Below are 15,981 nucleotides of genomic sequence, written 5' to 3'. Positions count from 1 at the left end.
CCTCCAGCAACGATTTCCTGTAGGGTAAATACCCTTTTATGCACGTTTTACACCCAAACAAACAGAAACTTAAAAAAAGTTACAAGGAAAACTCATGCAACTATAAAACTATGTATTTATATTGACAAAAAAAAAAGAAAAAATAAATATTCGTTCCTTTTGTTAATATGTTTGTTATTTTGTACAATATAAAACTTAAAAGAGCACGTAGTCATTCCAAACAATTGTTGTAATTTTGAATTAAATATTTAAATAAGTATAAAATAGTTTACTAAAACAATCAAACATCTCAATTATAAAGTATTGCTGAGTTTATTTTTATAGGAAATTTATGTTCTCAATACGAAATGTTACCCCCTGTCTATACTTGACAAATATTCATCATAACAATGAATGACATTTGTTGTCAAGACAAAGTTGTCTAAGCAAATGTACTAACAATTTTATCATAACGAAGCAATAATACTAAAAAAGGAAGACTATACCTGATAATTTTTTATCTAGACAACCATTTTGAAGTTTATCATGATAAAAATTGATCAGGTATAACCAGGGGCTTAATTTATAGTGATAAAAGAATTGTATTGAAAGAAAATTTAAAACACACAACGCTACTAAAATTATTTGTTTCATAAAAAACAAACTAAAGATTCTATATATGTATCCCAATTACTAGATATATAAAATATCGTTACCGTCACAGTGACTCATGTATATCGATAAACCATAGAAAAAAAAACCTGTGAATCCAAAATCTTAGATTACTTATCTTTCACATCTTAAAGTTAAGGAATTAAATGTTGAGAATTTAAAAATATGCTTTGAAACTTACAAAAGTTTTGTCATCTATTTGATATCTGTACTAACAGTTTCCAACGATCTGTTTTAGAATGCTGAAGTATCGGTGTAGACAACAACTACAAAATGGCGTTCGTCTCATTGAAAAATATTTTTAGTCAAATTCTCCAACATTTTTGATTTTTCTCATATATGTATATTGTAGAAATAACGAATTGAAAAACATACCTTGAAAACAAAAAAAAACAATTTGTATAAAAACCTAGTGATTTTTAGTTTAAATGATTTTTTTTATTATTATTATTATGTATGTCCTTCGAAACATTGCAAAACGTGTATCCATTTTAAAAATATAGTCGTTTGTTTAGATTTTTGGTTTTTTTGGTTTTGCAAGCCACTGTTCGTCTCCGCACGCACACATCTTGTTATTAATACTTTTTCTTAAATTGTTTTTCTCTTAAACTGTGCTACAAAATCAGATCTTTCTAGTTGTACTTCGTAGTGGTATACAATATGCCTCTTAAGAAAAATTTATAAAAAAAAAATGTAACACTTTCTTCTATGTGAGCATGTGAGTACTTTACATAATTACTGTGAAGCACCACTTAAAAAAATATATACATACATACATATGTATGTACACCACTGTTTTCAATGTGTCCTACACGATACGATGTCATGTAGTCTTTACATGGGGTTAAATTTTCTTTCTTTTATAAACGTTTTCACCTTCAACTTTGTTACATTCTTTATGATGTTAGTTTTATTCGCTATTCAATTTGCTTACAAACCCATATGTAGGCAATTTTTGTTAGAGGTTCTTTTCTTTTATTTTTTTTTTTTGTTTTGTATCATTCTTTTAAGTACTTACAATGTGACTGCATTGTAATTGTAATATATTTTAGTTTTTTTTTTTTGTATATTTATACTGCATTAAACGGATGGATGCATGTATGGACGCATAATTTAGTTAACAAAACACTTTTGAATAACAACTACAGCGAAAATTTTATTATATTAAGGGAACAATAGTAGAGTTTTTTGTAGTTTTAAGATTTTTAAGAATTAACAATGAACACATTTATTGTTTTACATGTTTTAAAGCAGCCGAAAGGATTATTTGGAATTAAATGTGTATAGAAATTTATGAACATTAGAGTCCTACCGATTATTCGGTTTCGGATTATGGCACAAATCGGCCTAATATCCATATTTGGTATTTGACCAAATTTTGACAGAAACTTTTATAAAGGAAAAACAATGATTATGTAATTTTAAAGTAGAACCTATATCTACTTTAAAATTACATAATCATAATAATTAATAGTATACAGAAATGTATTTTTTATTGTAAAACCTCTCAGCATCTTGTAAAACCTTTTCCTTAAAAAAACAATTGAGTTCAATATGAGAAAACAAGATTAATGGAGTATACAATGTAAAGTGGGTGCTGTACATGTTCTAAAATTAAAATATTTTTTTTTTTTGGAATTTTAATAGTGCATTTATAAAGATTCGGTTTGCTTAGGATTAGGCCGAATAGTACTTTTTTTTGCCGAATATTAGGTTGGATTTCAGCTCGGGCTCTAATGAATATAACTAAATTAATAGCAAATGTGCATCTGGGGCGTATAATTAATTAAATTGTGTCTATTAAATAAATATTAAGTATACGCCATATATCACAGTATTTTTTTATAATTATTTAATGTAACTATGTAATGAAAGAAATATAATTAAATTACAATATTGTTGAGGTTATTTATATAATTAATAAAAATATAAGGCGATAAATTGTTCTACAAATGCAACATTTTAAATAGATTATTCCAAACGCTGCAAAGGGTTAATCATGTTTCAACAACTGTTATATTTCTATACAATATATGAAAACAATATTAGACAATAACGCAAATTTATTACCAGAAATTAAAAAAGTCTCCACCATTATTTATTTTCAAATATAAAACAATAACAAAAAACAAGGAAAATAAAGAAATATTAAAAAAAAACAAATAGTCAAATGAATTTGTAGTAGTGTTCATACGCGGGGAAATATTCGCGGGAAATTTTTGTCGGGAATTTCTGTATAAGTTTTCTTCTTAAAGTTAACGGACATAGACAAAGTTACAATATTCAGATTCGATGTGATGGCCAAATTTGTAGCCATAATTTTTTTTCGGTTCTAGCAACAGATATCCAATTGGTAAATAAGCATTACATTTTATATTCTTGAAATTTTATATTTAACTTCTAAGGATATTCATATTTAGAGAAAATAATAACTATAATTAAAACTAGGAGTTTTAACATACTACCGACATTAAATTAGAAACCCTTAAAAAGGTTGGTCCAATATCGTATAGCAGAAAATTCTAAGAAAGTTTCCTCAAGAAACCATAGGTCTAAAATCAAATCCTATCTTGCGCATTTCGTCTTTTATCCAATGATATTTCAGTATTTTTTTTTTTTTGTTTAATAGTTTTTTATATTAGTGGCCTGACATGAACAGCTATTATCTATTGTTTAATCAGACACAAACTAAATCTAAATATTATTTTGCAAAATAGAAAGCAAGTATTTTTAAATGGACTTATCAAACATTAGTGTTTGTAAACGTTTTAAAGTCAGAGATTAGTTAGTAGGTTTTTATAAAATTCAATGCCGTATTCCACCATACTATTGGAATATTAATATTTACAGAACAATTAATCATGTTATCTACAATTGAAACTGCACTTGAATATAAAAATTATTTCTTTAAGCGATTATATTAGTAACTTTACATACGTTTACAATATCTGAGTTGAACAACTGAGATGCGATAGATAATATTATGGGATTTAATTTTTAACGTTAATAAACTAAATTGGAATTTTTGCGATAATTTAAATGGGTATGAAATATTGAATGTAAATAATGGTATAGAAGAAATAATGGTATAGAAGAGCTTGTACCAAATTTGATCGAATTATCTTTCAAATTGCGACCTGTAGTTTGATTACAAGGTTTACATGGACTGACGGACGGAAGGCGGACATCGCTAAATCGACTCAGAAAGTGATCCTGAGATCCAGATTGGTATACTTTAAGGTGAGTGTTTGGACAATATTTAGGCATGTTACAAACATCAGCACTAACCCAATATACCCTCCCCACTATGGTGATGTAGGGTATAAACATCCATTACATAAACATTCACAATTGCTTTAAAGAAAAAATCAAATAAAAATAACAAAATTTCTAAAAATTATAACACGTAGTCGATGTACGATTTTGTATCTACTAGATTTCTGTCTGCATGTTTATACATTTGTGAGTGTTTATTAAAGAGCTACAAAAAAATGAATTTTGCAAATTTGTATCATCCCTCCATAGAATTGGTTTTTGGGTTGTAAAAACACGATTGGAGACGCATTTATTTATTACATACACTCTATAATAAATTTGTAATAATAAGAAGTACCCAGCAAAAATTTTGTGAATTTTGGTAATGGCAACTAGTTACCACATACATTATTTTATTTAGTAGAGTAGGTACTTATTTTTACACAGGTTGGTAATGAGCTTTTGCATTTAGTACAGCTATGTAGTGTGTTTGACTGGAAAACGGGACTTTAGACGTTCAACACCAGTCAAAGCCATTCATTTATATTAAACTAATTTATATTTTTATGTTAAAATCATCGTTAACTTACGATAAAAATAACTCGTACATGGAGCAGTGAGTTAGCAGCTAAACACAAGCAAATAATTTGTCGGTTCAATTCCCACACTAGGCAGTATTTTTTCTGTTTCTTTTTTTTAGCTACATATTCTTGTTGTGAATGTAAGTACTTATAACTGAGCTAAATGTAAGTACATTTATAAGTAGGACCCATGCATTTTTTGAAATCTCGAAAAAAAAAATAACTAGTTTTAGAGTCAAATAATAAGTAGTTTTCAGTTTGCTCCAATATTAATTGCTGGCTTAATAAGTATGTAAAGTTTTTGCATTATAAACGTAAGCAATTATCGTCTAACTTAAAAAAGATGTAAAGAAATACAAGGAATTTGGTTTCCCATATTCTATTTATCAATAATGATATTTACAGTAGAACTTGGACATGTAAGATTGCTGAAATTTAAATATATATATACATATGTAGGTTATGAGTTCAACCCCGATTTCTGATAAATTAATTTTTTATTTTTTTTTTGAAATGCAGGAGTAAGGAGTGAGATCGAAAAATTCTTAACACACGTTTTTCATTACATTTTTTAACCCAAGTATTATTTGAATTTTTTTTTGATCAAGTTACCTTTGAAAAACATGTCAGTTATTATGTGTAATGTCAATTATATTAATTTTTTTGTTAATCTGATTAAAATGAGTGACCAGAAAAAAGTGCGTACTGAAATTATTAAATATTTTCAACAAAACCCAACTTGGTCTTACAAAAAGTTGGCCAAGCATACAAAGGTCTGCCGTCAAACTGTTTCCAATGTTATTAAACAGTACCGGGAGAACTTGTCAGTTGATAGAAAACCTGGTTCAGGTAGAAGGAATGGTCCACATGATGTTTCTAAAGCCAAAAAAATAGAACGCATTTTCAAAAGAGCTCCCAACACATCCGGTAGGAAAGCAGCCCGGTTAGCTCAGTGCTCGGACTATTTGGTACGAAAAGTTAAAGCTAATGCAGGTTTAAAAACATACAAGGCTCAAAAAGTTCCTGACAGGAACGCTACTAAAAATTTAGAGGCCAAAAACAGAGCACGGAAATTGAAGTCAAGTTTTATAAAAAAATATTCTTGCTGCATAATGGATGACGAAACGTATGTTCTGGCAGATTTTTCGCAACTTCCAGGTCAAAAATTTTATGTTGCTGATGCTCGAGGGAATGTTGAAGAAAAGTTTAGGACCCAAAAGCAGACAAAATTTCCCAGAAAGTTCTTGGTATGGCAAGCAATATGCAGTTGCGGCAAAAGAAGCCACTCATTTGTTACAACGGGCTCTATAAATACCGAAATTTACATCAAGGAATGTTTACAAAAAAGGCTGCTTCCATTCATAAGACTTCATAATGTGTCCACTTATTTTTGGCGTGACTTGGCATCCTGTCACTATGGCAAACAAGCCCTTGAGTGGTACAAGAACAATAATGTGGTATTTGTACCAAGAGAGGCAAATCCTCCAAACTGCCCGGAGCTAAGGCCAGTGGAGAGATATTGGGCTCTTGTTAAAAGAGAATTGAAGAGTACAAAAAAGGTGTCCAAAAGTGTGGTAGATTTTAAACGGAGATGGACTACATGTTCGAGCAAAGTGACAGAAAGCACTATAAAAACGTTAATGGAAGGGTTTCCGAAAAAGGTTCAAAATTTCATCACTAGTGATTAAAACTATAAAAATAATTTTTTTTGTAAATTGTAATAATAATTTCAATCAAATAAAAAAAAAATTAAAGCTGTAAGTTTAGTGGTTTCTTTTTTATAAACATATATGTATGTTAAGAATTTTTCGATCTCACTCCTTATTACATATTACTAATGAACTTAATAGCGAAGTGTTATGTAGAATGTGCCAATCTTATTAAATCCACCAGTCAATAACATTGCATGTGGGTTGAAAATGTTCTTAGTGCCTATCAAATTCGACCTGACGGAAGTAGTTCAATGAATTGCATGGTGGTAACAGTAAAAAATGTTACAATATACTTGACATGTTTATGGCTGTACTCGTACATATTTAGTTGTCATCCAAAGCCAATATAGTACTTAAACAAAATACATTGTCAGATGTGAGAGTTTGGATGTAAACGTGAAGATACGTCTGTATGTACTATGTACTATATGAAGATGAAAAAAGAGGCAGCGGACAATAAAATGTGAATAAGGTTTATATTCTCTTATTTAAACCCCTAAACGAACACAATTTGTATACATAACTATAAACAATTTGTAATGTTTTTATCAACATGTTGTGTTGCAGCGTTTTCTACATTATGTGAACTCATTGTAACCGAAGCGAAATAATGTGAGCTCACTTTAAAGTAGAATTTGCTTTATTTATTACAAAACAATCAAGAAAAAACAAGTTGATATGTGCAAAATGATTTAGAAACTAAAATTTACAAATAAAACCAACACTAAAATTGGCCATTTGCTTGCTGAATAAATTGGAAACATTTATTCAAATAATGTTTAATTGTAATAAATAAATAAACAAATAGATAAATGGTGAAGTGTAAAAAAAAATTTCAAAACGAAAAATAAAAACACACAGCCTAAGACCCCTTTCACTCTAGGTAATTTAGTTGCGCAAGTCTCTTGTGTTTGTAGATGGTTAAATTTCGTACCATAAAACAAATTTCAAATATAATTTAAAATGTTGTTTTATTATTTCAAAAAAAGCTTTGTGTTTTGAACTTTTATGTACAATTTGTTTTTATAATTTTTTGAAATTTCTTCTTTTTATTTACATTCATTGAAAAATATTTTCAATTATTTGAATGTATATGTTGGAAAAAGTTTTGAAGCTTTTTTCAAATAAAAACAAAAGTTCTATTTTAAAATAAAGTCGACTTTAACAAAAATTAACTTTAAAATTTCTATCATAGTTAGGGCCACAAAATTTCGGTTTTATTGCAATAATATTTTTCATGTGCAATCAAAAACAGTAAGGCAATAAAAATTTATTATGTACACATGTATGTACATATATTCAAAAATACGTAAACACTTACATATGTATGTACTATATACTATTGTATTTAAGTACAGATATGTACATAAGCATGAAACATTAGCTAAAACGCAAAATGCTCTAACTAACATTTGAATAACTTTAAAGGATAAGCTTTAAGAGGTTATTCAGTTTTTTTTTACATATAATTTAGATAATTTTTGCTTCTCTGTCCATATGTAGCGTTAAATTATGTAAATGTTAGTTACAGCTAGGGTTGTCATTTAGAATAACAAATTATTCGATCATGAATTTATTGACTTTGGATTAACACACGAAAATTAGTACATTACGAAACCTAATTTAAAAACGATTAATTTATTTCATAAAATATTTATCCATACTTTATTAATTCTTATTCACAGTTAACAAACAAGTTATTCGAAAAAATAATAATATTCTTCCGAACAATCGAGGAAATTTTAAAAAAGAATCAATCACACGAATAATAAAAAAAAATATGAATTTTTATTCGATTGAAATAAAACTCAAATAATTGACAAGACTATCTTTAGTTTCAAATATCAACATTGAAAATCTTATTTTTTTCTGCATTCTTTACAAAAAAAAAAAAAAAAACTATAAATAAATGGTTACATTGTTAACCAAGAAACCAATGAAGACTGACTTTAATCAAAAAAAATGATTAGGAAAAGTCTAAAAAGATCTCATTTATATTCTTTACAAATATGTCTCTAAAATCATCTCATGAAAATAATATCAAACCCCTTTCGGCATTTTGTATTGATAATACGTGTTTTGTGTTTAGATTTATATTTTATATTATCTACTCAGTCGCATATTTGGAAGTTGTAGTTTGTTTAAAAATTTCATTTTATACTTATAGTATAAATATATAGGCAATTCCATGAATATGTCAACCACGACAGAAAAAATAAAAAGTCTAGAAAAATTTTTCAATTAGAATGTAGTATGAAATGAATTTGACTCTGATTGTTTTTGCTATTGTCACCTTGTTTTATGAAACCGAATATACATATCATCACCTAAAATGCAAAACAACGTATCATCAAATGATTCGAAATTGATTTTATTATTGATTACGATTCACTACATCATATTACAATGTGTACAAAATTTTAAACTTTTACTATCCAAAATAACCAAGTTATAACCAAAATTTAAACTAAAATATCATCAAGTATATGATTTTCTTAAACAAAATAACGTATACGCTTTGAGTAATTAATCAATAAATCGTTTTTACCTTATTTTAGATAGTATCCTAATTTTTTTTTAATAAATTTGTTGCAATTGATTATTTTTTGCAGTCTTAATGAAAATTTAATGAAGGACCTTTTTTAGTTTAAAAAAGTAGTTGTTAGTAATTAAAATAAAAAAATAATAATAATAAAAATTAATATATAAACTGCTTTTATTTAAAATAAAAAAATATTCTTATTTAAGTTTTTATTTTTTCATAAAAATTTATATTGATGTTACGTTTTTTTGTTTCAGAAAATAACAATTCAAAAAAACGTAAGCCACATATCTTAAAGTGTGCTTTGAAAAAATTAGTTTTTTTTTTATAAAATATATTTCTAGAGTCATTGTAATTCAGATTTGAAAATTTTGTCTCAATATCTCAAGTAGTTTTCATTTTATATCGTTTTTTGCTTCTCCTATAAACTTATGAAAAGTGATGTTACGTTATTTTGCATTTCAGGTGACGATGTGTACATATGTATATCATTTTACCTTAGGGATATAACTATTGACATTTTTAGCAAATATGCAAATTGGCATATAGTCGAATAGAACATTTTTTCGCGGTTGTTAAAAAAGTTCTCGCACCAAACGCAATAAAGTTTTTCATTAAATATTTTCAATTATTTTGTAATGCAATATATTTTATTTTAATAATAATTGCGGACATACATTAGAGGATAGTTTTTAAATAAGGAAAGTATCTCCCACACTTGTAAAAAAAATATATGAAATTACAGTGCACTGGCGATAATATCGAACCCTTAGCGCCAAATTATCGTAAGCGACAAAACACAAATTTTACAGGAGAAGTTTTTTTGATTATTTTGAAATTTATACATAGAATTAAAAATATTTATAACTTTTGACAATTAAAAATTCATGGAATACTTTATTGAAAAATATGACAAAAAATTTTTTTTATTGAATTTTTGCATATGTAGATACAAATTTTTCGAATTGAAATTAAATTTTTATTTATGAATAGTTTTTAATGAAATTTCACATATATGGAGATTTTTCTATTTAAAATGGAAAAATAAAAACGAATTTTGAAATTTATTACCAGCAATCCCGTAATTCCCAAAAAAGTGTTGAAAAAATCCAAAAATGGGAATTTTTAGTTTTTTGGCTATAATATTCATACCAGGGTCGGGGTTAACGGAACCCTTTACAAAATAATTAGAAACATATTAGGCCACCTAAAATTGGTTACTATATTTTGATATCGAATATGCGATTTTAGAATTTTTGCCTTAAAATTTAATTTTACATAAAAATAGGTGTTTTTGAATGGAAAATATTTTATGAAAACTTAGCTTTCAGAAAGTATATATTCTTTATACATCCTCTTAGAAATTTAGAAAAAGTACTTTTTTCCTAGAAAATTAGCGAAAAATCGTCTTTTTAAATTTTTTGTAAATTCGAATGCTTATAACTTTCGACTTAACATTATTTTTAAACAATTCTTTTTCGATTTGACACATAAATATGTTGTTACTCCAACAAACGAAAATTGGAGAAAATCGGAAAATGTTTGGACCCGCTGTTATCAAAAAAATGGAGTGAGGTGGGTAAAAATTTTGAAAATTTAATTTTCAAATGCGAATACCTCCTGAGCTATAACAGATATTTGACAGCTAGGACAAGGTTTTTAATAGTGCTCGATGAGAAGATTATATGTGTGTAATTTTTTTGAAATCGGAACACAAACGAATAAATTGGATCGTTTTAAAAATATAACATGTCCGAGGTGTCCTACTTTGAGGACCCTTGGTCGCGCAAGATTCAAAACTTAAACTCGACAACACTTTTTCTTTGCGCATGTCAAATTTCATTCAAACCAATCGAACCATTTGGAAGTTACAGATTTATTTCCCTCTTTTTTTTCGATACCACTGTGTGTCGCTTACGATAAAATTCGTTTTCTGTAAAATATGAACATTGACTTACGATAAAATCTTACCCGCTATAATATTTAAGTTATTAACAATTTTGATATTCTGAGAACACTAAAACATCAGTCGGTCCATAAAATTTTAAAAAAAAATTTAGAAAATGTCGCTTACGATAATTTGGCGCTAAGGGCTCGATATGAACACCCCAAAATATGAACACTTTTTACTTCCATAGGTACTCTAAAATATGAACTTAGTGAACTAAGCTGTTCATATTTTAAAGCTTATTTTTGTTTTTTTTTAACGTATTTTATTTATTTGCACAGAGTTGAAATCTAAATCAACAGGGTAGCGGCTAAATTCTAATTCAACTGCTTAATATTTGTTGGACTTCCCTAGCTGTTGCTAGATGGGAATTGGATACCATTCGCAAATATGAACAATCTTCCAAAAGTGAACTGGCCTGGTTTTAATTAATTCATATTAGCACAGTGCACTGTATTTATATAATTTTTTAGAGAAAAACAAATTTGGTTTATTTTACAAATTGGTGTTGGTGCGTGATGTTTTTGATTCCAAATGACCTAAAAAAATGATTTTCATTACTTATGCATCATTGGCCAACACGTGGTGGTATGCCAAAAAATTCAAAATCAGTTATATCCCTAATGTACATACATACATTTACAGAATATATATTTTATTACAATATGAGAAAAATCTGTCGCGGACGGTATGTCACGTACGATATACGCTTATTTCGCTCGATATTTTGGAAAATAATGTACTTATTATTTTAAATATAGTACCCAATGAATGGAACATAAAGACCAAATTATTTTTCAGTTACTTGAAGCTAAAAAGGAGTTTTAATTTTTAAAAAGAAAAAGATTTATGAAAATCGGTTTTTAAAATTGCTAAGTTGCGGCAGTTTAAATTCAGTATGCTCCTCAACTGAAGCAAACTACTTTCATTACAATGTTTTATTTTTTTTTATAAAAAAAGGAACAGTTTAGCTGTTGCATGAAATAAACTAAAAAAAGTCGTAAAACATGTTATCAAAAAAATTAGCATAACTCATTAATTTTGTAATTGATTTTTATATATGTATGTAGTTCCTTATAACTTTACTTTAGTAGCTAAAATAAGAAAATAAATACTTTTTTGCCTCACTTAGAACATATGAGAACCTCTGCATATTTTTGGTGTAGCATAGTGTTATTTGTGTATAATTTCATAAAAAAAGATGTGGTAAAGTTGTGGTCGCACGCTTTGTAACCACTTAGTACGACCACAATGTATTATACATATTATACTTATTTCCAGCTTGGACACACTTTACAGCTGTGTCAGTCAGGACTTGTGTTATATTATGTTTAAACATCTACATATATCTATATTCAAACATACATATATATGTACATATGTATATACAATATACATAAATGTATAGTATTGTGAAAAAACGTGTATTAAAAATATGACATGTTGTGAAAGAAAATTTCATTTTTGATTTAGGTTCGAACAAAGTTTTTACATAAGAAGCTTGTTAACAAATATTAAACAAAGTTTCAGTTTTGTTTCTGAAACTTAGCTGGGTTCGTTACAAAGAACTCGAATTGGTTTGCACATAAAATGTAAACTTAAACTAGTTTTCTAACAAAGACATTTTTTTAAAACAAAACACAAAGTTGTGCAAGAATTTTTAATGTAAAAAATATAGAAAATAATAAAGTATGTAATTGTTGTTTAAGAGGAAAAAATATAATTTTTTTAATTTTATAAAATTTATAGAGTAGAAGGAACCAACATAGAACTAGTGACTAGTCCCAGTTCTAGTTCTAAACTTTACCAATTGGCACCATTAGGATGTCCGTCTAATGACCTATAACATTGGACCTTACCTGGGGTACAATATTGGTATCGTGTGAAAGAATCTTTCAATTCCATATGTAAAATTATCGCGTCCAAAGTCCAAAAATATTCGAAGTTTTGTAATTTCATGCAATTTCATTTTACATATAATTATTTTAATAATAAAATTATAAAGTGTTATATACCAATAGAAAGCTCAAGATAATTCATGTTGTAATTATCTTGAATATAGAGTGCACTCGCGATAAAATTAACTAATTAAAACTAGGCCAGTTCGCTTTTGCAAGATTGTTCATATTTGCGAATGGCATCTAATTCCCATCTACAGCTACGGAAGTCCAAAAAATATTAAGCAGTTGAATTAGAATTTAGCCACTACCCTGTTGATTTAGATTTCAACTCTGTGTAAATAAATAACTCTGTGTAAAAAAAAACAAAAATAAGCTGTTCATATTTTAAAAAGCTTTAAAATATGAACAGCTTAGTTCCCTACGTTCATATTTTAGAGTACCCTATGGAAATAAAATGTTTTCATATTTTGGGGTGTTCATATTATCGCGAGTGCACTGTATAGCTAACATGTTTTGAAAATGCTTCACATGACAATTCTTTTTACAATAATACTTGCTATACGCTTAGTTTATATAACAATTTAACAAATATGATTGCTTGAGAGTTTTTGAGAATAATATCCCGTTATTTTTATTATATGTTGAAGTTTTTAGTCTTAGTGTTTTGTCCAAGGAGTATTTGTTAAAATAATAAAACTTAATAAATAATTAATAAATAAATTTCAGAAAAATTAAATTCTTATGAAAAACGAGTACAAGTATTATTTGGTTATATTCGCAAGCTTACAAAAATATTACGAATGTAAGCTTATTATGTACTACAGACAAGTAATATTACCGCAAGGGTTAAGTTTTCATTATTAAATAATTTTTCATAAGACTTTGACAATAGCAATCACAACACTATGCTAAGCTTAAGGATTGTGTTGGTAAGCTTGTTGCAAGTGATTTCTAAATAGTTTTTTGGTTTGTAGGGATTAATTTAAACGAATTACTTTAAATAGTTCTATGTCAAAATTAAAAAAATTTAATTTTTTCTAAACGTTATACAACTTTGAATATATTTAAATTTATACGAGAATTCAGATACGGCATTAGAAAGACCTTAATAAATAGATTTTTACCTTTTGATCCAGCTTAACAAATACTGAAAAATGGACCCTTCAAACAAACTAAACATTCATTTTAGATCGACAAATTATTTTTCCATACAAACGGGGCCACCCTAATAGACAGACTTTGTTAATATTTGTAAAAACAAAACAATTCTTACTAAAATATTAATTTTGTATTCCCGTATAACTTCTTGATAAATTTACAGATGCTCGTGCATCAAGACTTAACAGGCAACTCCCTTTATTTTGATTTTCTTGCGAAAACAATAAAGCAAGTTGTTTTTATTTTTGTTTTGCTTTGTTTTTTTCTTTACCCACTTACAAACTACAGTTCGAGTCGGAAAAAACCCAACCAATTGCAGAGGGAATGTAAGAAAAGATAAACTCACTGTTTATTGTTGGTGTTTTGTTTAAGCTTTGATATTTTTACAAATAAAGCTTGATTCTCATTCATTCTAAAGCCTTTTGGGAAAAGGTTTCCTGATGATCTGGCCTAAGCAACCAGTGAAATGCGCATAGGAACTAGCTTATCCCCCAACAATAAATGTCAGTGAATTTATCAATAATTGGGAAATTTAGCACAATTCTTACTATAACAAAAAAAAAAAAAATTGAAAATATTAAATACAATTGACTTACCTAGTGTTTGTATGTTTTTTATAATTTCAGGATGCGTTCATTTGTCGAAGAGAATGAAAAAAATGATCCTCTTATAAATGCTCCAGATAAAAAAAATAATCCGTGGGCTGAAAAGGGAAAATGTGTAATTATGTAATATTATCGTAAACCACAAAAATACCCTAATATTAAACTGTTGCAACAACAACAGCAGCAGCAAAAATATAAAAATTGTCAATATCATCAACAACAATCTAATACAAATTCCAACCACTCCAACAACAACAATAATAATAATAACAATTTCACTGGCAACAGCAGACAAGTAGATGCCCATAGAGGCTTATTAGACGAATATCTATACAATAATTCCGTAGATCCTACCGATAAATCCGAGGTTCATGGCCAATCGAATAAACCCGAAGAAGACCAAGAAGAACCACATAAGCCCTCATTATTTCTTTGTCATACTGAGTTTTATAAAAATAATAACTATTATTACTATAATTACAATTTAAATTATCACGACTTACAAGAGGAACCATCAAGAACAAATAAATTCTTAACAAAATTAAAGAGAAGAACACAAAGAGAAATCTTACAAAGACCCATGTTACAGCATCTATTGGTTTTAATGATATGGTTGCAAGCTAAGTTTTGGCAAATCTTTTACGAGATCATTATGAGAGTAACACATTGAGTGAATTTAAGAGAACAGACAACAAGTTAACCAAATGGATAAAGACGACCAAACCAACCAAGCAGATCCATATTGACTGACTGACTGACAGCAAAAGGGCAGCTGCTGCCTTACTGATGAAGAGTCAAATATCTTACCAATGATGTTAAGTATCGATTAAAAACATTTATTCCGCTTCCCATAATCATAAGTTTATTACTATTAAGTATATTTTTTTCTTTACTACACCGAAACATACTAATTATAACAAAATCAAAAAATTTGCATAATTTCTTTAAAGCAAAAATTAAAATATATTAATAAAAAATCCAATTAAACTTACAACAAAAAACTACTCATGAAAACTTAAAAAATAAAACTTGGCATTTTTAATTTCTCTTCTATGATTTTTTCCTCTGTTATCATCATTATGCTTTTCAGTTTCCTAATATAGTTTATTCACAGTTCTCTACTATTTGGTTTCTTTGTTCCATCATCCATACCTGTCGTCATCAATATTACTTACATGAGAATTCAAATAAGAAACACAAACAGCAAAATCATTTCGTAAACCAAAGCCCACCACCCTCTTTATCTATCTATCTATCTCTATATCTATCTATTTGTAGAATAAATATGTAAAACGATAACTAAAGTTTAATACCGATCCACAACTAAGTAAATCAAACTATTTTTTAAACAAACATTTAACCACGAAAACTGAAACTAAACAACCACTTTAAAATTTTCAGACATTACACACTCCAACATCTACCATCAAATCGTCATTATAACTTCTAAAGAAAATTAATGAAAATAAAAACCAAACTTTATATAAAGGTTTCCTTTAATGATTCGACATAATAAATACTTACTTTACTTTATATTAATTATTTTCATAAAAGTTGTCTACTAAAAGTTCTTCTTCTCCCACTGTAAGAAGTATTGTTTAAAATCTATTTTCAAGGCTACTTATCCA

General features: G+C 27.6%; 1 protein-coding gene across 1 annotated transcript in view; it reads left to right on the top strand.

Annotated features, from left to right (window-relative positions):
- Positions 1–15,381, top strand: part of Ggamma30A (guanine nucleotide-binding protein subunit gamma-e) — a 68,446-nt gene extending 53,065 nt beyond the window's left edge. The window contains exon 4 of the mRNA XM_065500721.1: positions 14,375–15,381. Coding sequence (XP_065356793.1) covers positions 14,375–14,480 — 106 coding nt within the window. The 3' untranslated portion in view covers positions 14,481–15,381. The remainder of the gene's footprint in view (positions 1–14,374) is intronic.
- Positions 15,382–15,981: the final 600 nt, after the last annotated feature.

This window comes from Calliphora vicina, chromosome 2, assembly GCF_958450345.1.
Source record: "Calliphora vicina chromosome 2, idCalVici1.1, whole genome shotgun sequence".
Classification (NCBI taxonomy): domain Eukaryota; kingdom Metazoa; phylum Arthropoda; class Insecta; order Diptera; family Calliphoridae; genus Calliphora; species Calliphora vicina.
This window is presented reverse-complemented; position numbering and strand designations above follow the sequence as displayed.